The sequence below is a fragment of the Babylonia areolata genome, chromosome 22 (genome assembly GCF_041734735.1).
Source record: "Babylonia areolata isolate BAREFJ2019XMU chromosome 22, ASM4173473v1, whole genome shotgun sequence".
NCBI classification, from domain to species: Eukaryota; Metazoa; Mollusca; class Gastropoda; order Neogastropoda; family Buccinidae; genus Babylonia; species Babylonia areolata.
In genome coordinates, this window is record NC_134897.1 from 12042715 (window position 1) to 12052714 (window position 10000).

Consider the following 10000-nt stretch of genomic DNA (forward strand, 5'->3'; position numbering starts at 1 on the left):
TGTGCTGTGCTGTGTTTTGTCACATTATGTGTGTTGTGTTGTGGTGTGGTGCTGTGCTGTGCTGTGTTTTGTCACATTATGTGTGTTGTGGTGTGGTGCTGTGCTGTGCTGTGTTTTGTCACATTATGTGTGGTGTGTTGTGGTGTGGTGCTGTGCTGTGCTGTGCTGTGTTTTGTCACATTATGTGTGTTGTGGTGTGGTGCTGTGCTGTGCTGTGTTTTGTCACATTATGTGTGTTGTGGTGTGGTGCTGTGCTGTGCTGTGTTTTGTCGTATTGTGTGTGTTGTGGTGTGGTGCTGTGCTGTGCTGTGCTGTGTTTTGTCACATTATGTGTGTTGTGGTGTGGTGCTGTGCTGTGCTGTGTTTTGTCACATTATGTGTGTTGTGGTGTGGTGTGGTGCTGTGCTGTGCTGTGTTTTGTCACATTATGTGTGTTGTGGTGTGGTGTGGTGTGGTGCTGTGCTGTGCTGTGTTTTGTCACATTATGTGTGTTGTGGTGTGGTGCTGTGCTGTGCTGTGCTGTGTTTTGTCACATTATGTGTGTTGTGGTGTGGTGTGGTGCTGTGCTGTGCTGTGTTTTGTCACATTATGTGTGTGGTGGTGTGGTGCTGTTCTGTGCTGTGTTTTGTCACATTATGTGTGTTTTGGTGTGGTGTTGTGCTGTGCTGTGCTGTGCTGTGCTTTGTCACATTATGTGTGTTGTGGTGTGGTGCTGTTCTGTGTTTTGTCACATGTGTGTTGTGGTGTGTTGTGGTGTGGTGCTGTGCTGTGCTGTGTTTTGTCACATTATGTGTGTTTTAGTGTGGTGTGGTGCTGTGCTGTGTTTTGTCACATTATGTGTGGTGTGGTGCTGTGCTGTGTTTTGTCACATGTGTGTTGTGGTGTGGTGTGGTGCTGTGCTGTGCTGTGTTTTGTCACATTATGTGTGTTTTGGTGTGGTGTGGTGTGGTGCTGTGCTGTGCTGTGTTTTGTCACATTATGTGTGTTTTGGTGTGGTGTGGTGTGGTGCTGTGCTGTGCTGTGCTGTGTTTTGTTGTATTGTGTGTGTTGTGGTGTGGTGCTGTTCTGTGCTGTGTTTTGTCACATTATGTGTGTTTTGGTGTGGTGTGGTGCTGTGCTGTGCTGTGCTGTGCTGTGTTTTGTCGTATTGTGTGTGTTGTGGTGTGGTGCTGTTCTGTGCTGTGTTTTGTCACATTATGTGTGTTTTGGTGTGGTGTGGTGTGGTGTGGTGCTGTGCTGTGCTGTGCTGTGTTTTGTCACATTTTGTGTGTTGTGGTGTGGTGCTGTGCTGTGCTGTGTTTTGTCACATTTTGTGTGTTGTGGTGTGGTGCTGTGCTGTGCTGTGTTTTGTCGTATTGTGTGTGTTGTGGTGTGGTGCTGTTCTGTGCTGTGTTTTGTCACATTATGTGTGTTGTGGTGTGGTGCTGTTCTGTGCTGTGTTTTGTCACATTATGTGTGTTTTGGTGTGGTGTGGTGCTGTGCTGTGCTGTGTTTTGTCGTATTGTGTGTGTTGTGTTGTGGTGCTGTGCTGTGTTTCGTCGTATTGTGTGTGTTGTGGTGTGGTGTGGTGCTGTGTTTTGTCACATTGTATTGAGGTGCTTTGCTGTGCTGTGCTGTGCTGTACCGTGCTGTGCTGTACTGTGTCATGCTGTGTCTTGTCACGTTGTGTTAGCGTAGCCTTGTGGTGCTGTGCTGCGCTGTGCTGTGTTGTGCTGTGCTGTGTCTCGTCGCATTGTGTGTGTTGCGTTGCGTTGTGGTGCTGTGTTGTGCATGTTGTGGTGATGCATTTATGTGGTGATGTAGTTGTATGGTTTTTTTGTTTTTTTAATGCCAGAAGAAGGTGCCCATGAAGAAACATGCCAGTCCCAGCAGCCACCCTCCCACTAGCTCCTCACACAATCAGCAGTCTGCCGAAAGTTCAAAGCCAGCTGAGACCGCTGACACAAGCAAGCAGCAGCCCCCACCTTCTTATGAAGACGTCATGAAGTCTACCCAGCCATCAGACAAGGACCTTTCCCACAATGGGTCCGACCCACCGGCGAAGGCAGCTACAGAAAGCAACCGGCCTCCCAGTCCTGGCGTGGAAGCGATGCAGCCTACCCAGCGGCCTTCCAGTCCTGGCGTGGAAGCGATGCAGCCTACCCAGCGGCCTTCCAGTCCTGGCGTGGAAGCGATGCAGCCTACCCAGTGGCCTCCCAGTCCTGATGTGAGAATCAAGCAGCCAACCCAGAGGCTTCCAGGTCCTGATGTGAGAGCGATGCAGTCTACCAATTTCCACTTACCTGCACACATGGACGCTTCCGACAACAGCTCCGACTCAAGCGCCGAAGTTTCCACCACGTCCGACTTCCTGTCTGACGACTCCGCCACGCCCTCGGCAGCAAGCTCGCCGTTCTCTCCGGAGAACCAACCAGACGCTGTCTTCGTGATGCCACCCGCTTCCAAGGCCCCGCCCTCCGCCCCTGTGAACGTACCCTCGGGCACCCCTCGGTCTCACTCCGATGACTTCTCGGACAACTACGCCCCGTTCTCAGGGTTGCCCACGTCCCCATCCGGTTACCGTATGTTCACCGGGCCCGCGTCGCTCCCCAGCAGCACCAAGATACCCGCGATGAGCCGTCAGTTCTTTTCAGTTCTTTTCATTTCTTTTATTTGTTTATCAATTTTTATTCATATATTTATTCTTTCTTTGGGGGGGGGGGGGAGAGGCTCAGTTGCATGCAGAGAACAAAAACAAAAACAAACCAAAAAAAAAAAACAACAACAAAAAAACAAAACAAAACAAACAAACAAAAAAAAAAAAAAAAAAAAAACACACACACACACAAAGGGGAAAAAATAAATAACGAAACATACATAACTGTAACAAATAGTAAAGAGTGGTAACTCTCTCCATTCACAATGTACACAACTTCAAGTCATTGCTGCTTACGCTACCGATTCAGCTTGCACACAGGTAAATAAAAGGTACATTGGAACAAACCCAGACACTTCCCCCAAAAAACATACCTATAGTTATACATACCTACATGTCTGTCTGATTTCATATACATGTACATTTCGTTGTATCATTTTTTTGTTAGTAACAGAATACATGAATACAAGAGGAACATTATACATTGAAATACACATACATTACGAAACGGAAAGTGGTAATGCATCAAAATAAAGAGACTGGTCTTTCACATTTAGCTTTACAAAACAGGGCACCAAATACATAAACAGCAAAGTGCATTCGAAAAGAAAATTAAGAACACTCTACGTATGTATGGCTACCTCTAAACAGGGGTTTTATTTTGTTGCGTGCGCGTGTATGTGTATGTGTGTGCGCGCGTATATGTTTGATTTCATAGAGACATCGAAGTTCCAACATAAAATATCCCAAACCATACACATAAACTTGTCCCACACATACGCCGTGAGGGACTATAGACTAAATTTCATGCCGATATTGATAGTAGCATTATTTTGCTATATTGTGTATTTATTTGTTTTATTTCTTTGCTCACTGTTTAGGAACAGGTTCTTTGATACAAATGATAATATGGTTCATCATGATGGTGATGATGGCTGGTTCTTCGCTTGCGAAGATTAGTGGGAAGTTCCCGCCAGGGATGGGCGGTACGCCTTTTGATGACTAATTAGTCCAATCCGTGATCTGCAGAGTCTGTGGCATTGTGGGCAGGTGTAGATATGGCCTGTGTTGCTGGGCTGTGGACGTGGGTCTTTCCTTCTCCTTCTTTTCTCCTGTCTGTTCAGTCGTCTGGTTTCCTCAAAGTGTTGGGTTCCCCTGAGTGTTGAAGATCTCCAGCTACCTCTATCTGATGCTGACTGCTCCCATGTCTTGGGGTTGATGTCCGCTTGGTATAGTTGCTTCTTCAGTTGGTCCTTGAATCTTTTCTGTGGTGCGCCTGTATTGCGTTTGCCTTGGACCAACTCCCCACAGAATACTGCTTTCGGCATGCGAGTGTTAGGCATCCGGGTGATGTGTCCTGCCCAGCGAAGTTGTTTTAGCATGAGCATTGACTCGATGCTTTGCAGCTGAGCTCTTTCTAGGACTTCTATGTTCGTTATGTAGTCCTTCCACTTGATGCCCATTATCATGGTTCATCAGCCGTCATGTTAAAATTCAAGTGCAACGTTGTGAGCACAGTATAAGCTTTCAACTTGTTGATGATCCTTTGTCTTTGTTTGCATTGTAATCATGTGTACTGTTGAATAATTAAAGATTATTAACAAGATAAAAATAGTAATAATAAAAACAGGCCGTGTAATCTTTGATACAAATGATAATATGGTTCATCAACCGTCACGTTAAAATTTAAGTCCTACGTTTGTATTTGTATTGTATTTGTATTTCATTTTATCACAACATATTTCTCTGTGTGAAATTCGGGCTGCTCTCCCCAGGGAGAGTGCGTTGCTATACTACAGCGCCACCCATTTTTTTTTTGTATTTTTTCCTGCGTGCAGTTTCATTTGTTTTTCCTATCGAAGTAGATTTTTCTTCAGAATTTTGCCAGGAACAACCCTTTTGTTGCCGTGGGTTCTTTTACGTGCGCTAAGTGCATGCTGCATACGGGACCTCGGTTTATCGTCTCATCCGAATGACTAGCGTCCAGACCACCACTCAAGATCCAGTGGAGGGGGAGAAAATATCAGCGGTTGAGCCGTGATTCGAACCAGCGCGCTCAGATTCTCTCGCTTCCTAGGCGGACGCGTTACCTCTAGGCCATCACTCCACATGTTGTGAGCACCGTTTGAAGCTTTCAGCTTGATTATGCTCCTTTGTCTTTGTTTGCATTGTAGTCATGTGTACTGTTGAACTAGTAATGATTTTTTTACTCTTTTTTTTTTCTTCTTTTTTTTTTTTCAAAGGCCGTGAGTTCAAGATCAGTCAGCTGGAGGACCTTGGCCGTCTGGAAGAGGCCCGGCTTCGGAACGACTCCCTCTTCACGGGGAGGCCGTCACAGCGAGGGGTGATCCGGCTTCCGACATTCGTCAACCACAGCAGGTCCACTCCGCCCAGAAAGTCCCGCTGGACGTCGGTGAGTTTGGTGTGTGTGAGTGGGGGTTGGGGGACAGGGTGTGTGTGTGTGGGTGTTGTGTGGGTGTGTGTTGTGTGTGTGTTGTGTGTGCATGTCTGTGTCTGTGTGTGTATGTCTGTCTGTCTGTCTTAACGTCTGTCTGTCTATCTGGACGTCGGTAAGTTTGGTGTGAGGCCTGAAGATCTGTGTGTGTGTGTGTGTGTCCGTCTGTCTGTCTGTCTGTTTATTCGTCTGTGTGTCTGTCTGTCTGTCTGCCTGCCTACCTACCTACCAGTCTGTCTGTCCGGGTGAAAGCTGCGCATGCACGCACGCCCAAACACACACAACGCGCACACACACTCGCATACAAGCCGTCAACATAACTTAAGTTTCGAATATAATGAATAAACGACGCAATATCAACAGTGTGCCTCTATTTGCAAAATGCATTCACTGGTTCAAAATATATCGAAATCATATACAAAATCACCACGGAATATTACGAAAACAGAGGCAATAAACCACTATTTGAAACCTGTATGAAGCTCTTCGGTCCTCCTAAGTGTGTGACAATTTCCCGTGTTTTGCACCAGGTGAGGAGTTTAAACACCTGTACAAAGCTCCCTGCTCCTCCTAAACGTGTGACAATTTCCCTGTGTTTTGCACCAGGTGAGGGCTTTAACACTTGCACGAAGCTCTCCAATCCTGTGACAATTTCCTGTGTTTTGCACCAGGTGAGGATTTAAAAGACCTGTACAAAGCTCCCTGCTCCTCCTAAACATGTGACAATTTCCCTGTGTTTTGCAGCAGGTGAGGACTTAAACACCTGGACGAAAGCTCTTCGCTCCTCTTAAACGTGTGACAATTTCCCGTGTTTTGCACCAGGTGATAACTTTAGCACATGCACGAAGCTCTCTGCTCCTGTGACAATTTCCCCGTGTTTTGCACCAAGCAAGTACTTAAAACACCTGTACAAAGCTCCCCCGCTCCAAAACGTGTGACAATTTCCCCGTGTTTTGCACCAAGCGAGTACTTAAAACACCTGTACAAAGCTTCCCCCGCTCCAAAACGTGTGAAAATTTCCCCGTGTTTTGCACCAGGTGAGGACTTAAACACCTGTAGGAAAGCTCTCCACTCCTCTTAAACGTGTGACAATTTCCCGTGTTTTGCACCAGGTGAGTACCAAGGGAACGTTCACCTTCCACCACAATAACGGTGGGATGATCAAGTTTTCCTCAAACATGGTGGAGGCCTCTTTCCAGGGAAAGGCCTGGGGAGGGGGCATCATGCTGTGTGGTGATCCCATGAAGTGTAACACTCTGTACGAGGTGAGTGGTTGTTGGGCTGGTCTTGTACCGTGCTGGTCTTGTACTGTGCTGCATCTGTTAGCTGGTCTGTGCTGTGCTGCGTCTGTTAGCTGGTCTGTACTGTGCTGCGTCTGTTAGCTGGTCTGTACTGTGCTGTGTCTATTAGCTGGTCTTGTACTGTGCTGCGTCTGTTAGCTGGTCTTGTACTGTGCTGGTCTTGTACTGTGCTATGTCTGTTAACTGGTCTGTACTGTGCTGTGTCTGTTAGCTGTTCTTGTACTGTGCTGTGTCTGTTAGCTGGTCTGTACTGTGCTGTGTCTGTTAGCTGGTCTGTACTGTGCTGTGTCTGTTAGCTGGTCTGTACTGTGCTGTGTCTGTTAGCTGGTCTGTACTGTGCTGTGTCTTTTAGCTGGTCTGTACTGTGCTGTGTCTGTTAGCTGGTCTGTACTGTGCTGCGTCTGTTAGCTGGTCTGTACTGTGCTGTGTCTTTTAGCTGGTCTTGTACTGTGCTGTGTCTGTTAGCTGGTCTGTACTGTGCTGCGTCTGTTAGCTGGTCTGTACTGTGCTGTGTCTGTTAGCTGGTTTGTACTGTGCTGTGTCTGTTAGCTGGTCTGTACTGTGCTATGTCTTTCAGCTGGTCTGTACTGTGCTGTGTCTGTTAGCTGGTCTGTACTGTGCTGCGTCTGTTAGCTGGTCTGTACTGTGCTGCGTCTGTTAGCTGGTCTGTACTGTGTTGCGTCCGTTAGCTGGTCTGTGCTGTGCTATGTCTGTTAGCTGGTCTGTACTGTGCTGCGTCCGTTAGCTGGTCTTGTACTGTGCTGCCTCTGTTAGCTGGTCTTGTACTGTGCTCCATCTGTTAGCTGGTCTGTACTGTGCTATGTCTTTTAGCTGGTCTGTACTGTGCTGCGTCTGTTAGCTAGTCTGTACTGTGCTGCGTCTGTTAGCTGGTCTGTACTGTGCTGCGTCTGTTAGCTGGTCTGTACTGTGCTATGTCTTTTAGCTGGTCTGTACTGTGCTGCGTCTTTTAGCTGGTCTGTACTGTGCTGCGTCTTTTAGCTGGTCTTGTACTGTGCCATGTCTGTTGGTTGTCTGTACTGTGTTGCGTCCGTTAGCTGGTCTGTACTGTGCTATGTCTGTTAGCTGGTCTTGTACTGTGCTGTGTCTGTTAGCTGGTCTATACTGTGCTGTGTCTGTTAGCTGGTCTGTACTGTGCTGTGTCTGTTAGCTGGTCTGTACTGTGCTATGTCTGTTAGCTGGTCTTGTACTGTGCTGTGTCTGTTAGCTGGTCTGTACTGTGCTGTGTCTATTAGCTGGTCTGTACTGTGCTGTGTCTGTTAGCTGGTCTGTACTGTGCTGTGTCTGTTAGCTGGTCTTGTACTGTGCTGTGTCTGTTAGCTGGTCTGTACTGTGCTGTGTCTGTTAGCTGGTCTGTACTGTGCTGTGTCTTTTAGCTGGTCTGTACTGTGCTGTGTCTGTTAGCTGGTCTGTACTGTGCTGCGTCTGTTAGCTGGTCTGTACTGTGCTGTGTCTGGTCTGGTTGTGTTGTTGTGTGTGAATGATACGGCTCTGTAGCTTTAATTATGTTGTGTTATATGTTTCATCTAGTCTGATTATCCAGTTAGGTGTTTTTATGTGGACTTCTCTTCCACGATTTTGATACATTCCCCCCCCCTCCGCACCCCTCCCCACACACACACACACAAACGCCAGATATACACACACCTCTCCCCTACACACACACAAACACCCCCCTCCCCCACAAACACACAAACACCCCCCCCCCCCTCTCTCACACACACAAACACCCCCCACCAACTTCCCCTCCCCCCCCCCCACACACACAAAAACACCCCCTCTCCACTCACACACATACACACACACACACAAACGACCCCCCCCCACACACACACACACAAACTCCACCCTTACACCCCCCACCGCACCCCCCCCCCCTACACACACACAAACGACCCCCCCCCCCACACACACACACACAAACTCCACCCTTACACCCCCCACCGCACCCCCCCCCCCTACACACACACGAACCCTCCCCCCCCACACACACACACACATACACCCCCCCTTACACACAAACACCACATGCACACATACTTCCCCCACCCTACCCAACCCCCACACACAAACACACCCCCACACCCCCCACACACACAACCCCCCACCCCCTTACACACAATCACCACATACACATACACTCCTCCCCCCTCCCCCACCCCTACACCCCCCATCCCCTTACAACCCCCACACATACGTGACGTCCACCCGACACGTGCAGGTACTGGTGATGAAGACGACGGACAGGACGTGCACCCTGACAGTTGGGGTGGTGGTGACTGACCGGGTATCCACCCTGGACATTCCTGCAGGGTCTGCCTCCTGGAGGTCCGCCGTTTCCATCTCTCCCGACGTCGTTTCCGTCAGGGGCGAGCAGGTCAGAGATCGTGGGATGGTGTGTGTGTGTGTGTGGGGGGGGGGGGGTGAGGGGGGGGGCGGGAGGCGTGTGTGTGTGTGTGGGGGGGGGGGGTTGTGTGCGTGTTAAGGAGTAGAGGGGTTGTGTGTATGTGTGTGTATATGTGTGTGTGTGTGGAGGGGAGGTGGATTGTGTGCGTGTTAAGGGGTAGAGGGGTTGTGTGTGTGTGTGTGGTGTTTGTGTGTGTGTGGGGGGGGTGTTTGTGGGGTGTGGTGTGTGTCTGTGTGTGGTGTTAGGGGGGGGGGGGTGATTGTGTATGTGTGTGTGTGTGTGGTGTTTGTGGGAGGGTGTGCGTGTGTGGGTTTTTTTTCGTAGGGATGGGGAGGGGGGTGTATGTGTTTGTGTGTGTGGTGTTTGTGCGAGTGTGTGTGTCTGTCTGTGTGTGTGTGTGTGTGTGTGTGTGGTGTTTGTGGTGTGTGTGCGAGTGTGTGTGTGTGCGCGGGTGTGTGCGTGTGTGGGTGTTTGGGGGGTGGAGGGAGGGGGTGGGGTGGAAAAGGGCATTATTTTCCAAACTAAAATTGAGTAATTTTCTTCGAAACGGAACAGAGTCTCTCTTGGCTTTCCCAATTACAGTAGACTGAGCAAGACGCTGGACACCACATGGCATCAGAGATCTCTTCCCACCCATCTTGCGGCAAATCGGTGGCAGTGTGTGTGTGTGTGGGGGGGGGGGGGGGGGGTGCGTGGGTGGGTGAGTGACAGAGGAAGAGAGTCCGCACCCACACATTCACACAAATGCACACGCCCTTATGCACACGCTGCCAAGAACATTAACCCACGAGCAGGATATACCATCGGTTCAGGAAGCAGATCTCTGAGTGTAGCCGTCTGCTCAGAGGAAAAAGCTCATTGCAAAATGAACGATAAATTCGTCATAGAAAAAAGATATCGAATATAAACAGCCACGAAAAAAACAACAAAACATAATTCGGAGAAGAAAAATCCTGCATATGGATTTATAAAAAGTGCATATTTTGTATTCATCTTTTATATATTCAATAGTATTTGTTATTTGATTTTTTTTTTTTTTAATTACTGCGTTACGATATTTCCCTGGTCATCAGACGCAGAAACAGAAACTATACTGGTTAGTGTTTATTGTCTGTCCCACCATTATACATTATTCCTGTCTAAAAACGTTTTGGGGATAACTATTCTTTAGTCTCTTCACCGCC

General features: G+C 48.4%; 1 protein-coding gene across 2 annotated transcripts in view; it reads left to right on the forward strand.

The window, feature by feature from the left end:
- The window catches only part of LOC143296971 (uncharacterized), a 31238-nt gene that overhangs the window by 15364 nt on the left and 5874 nt on the right, over positions 1 to 10000 (forward strand). The window contains exons 5-8 of one of the 2 annotated variants that reach the window (XM_076609048.1): positions 1838 to 2618; positions 4879 to 5048; positions 6203 to 6355; positions 8631 to 8786. In XM_076609048.1, coding sequence (XP_076465163.1) covers positions 1838 to 2618; positions 4879 to 5048; positions 6203 to 6355; positions 8631 to 8786 — 1260 coding nt within the window. Of the gene's footprint in view, positions 1 to 1834; positions 2619 to 4878; positions 5049 to 6202; positions 6356 to 8630; positions 8787 to 10000 lie in introns of both variants that reach the window. The other variant, XM_076609045.1, reaches the window with a different exon arrangement.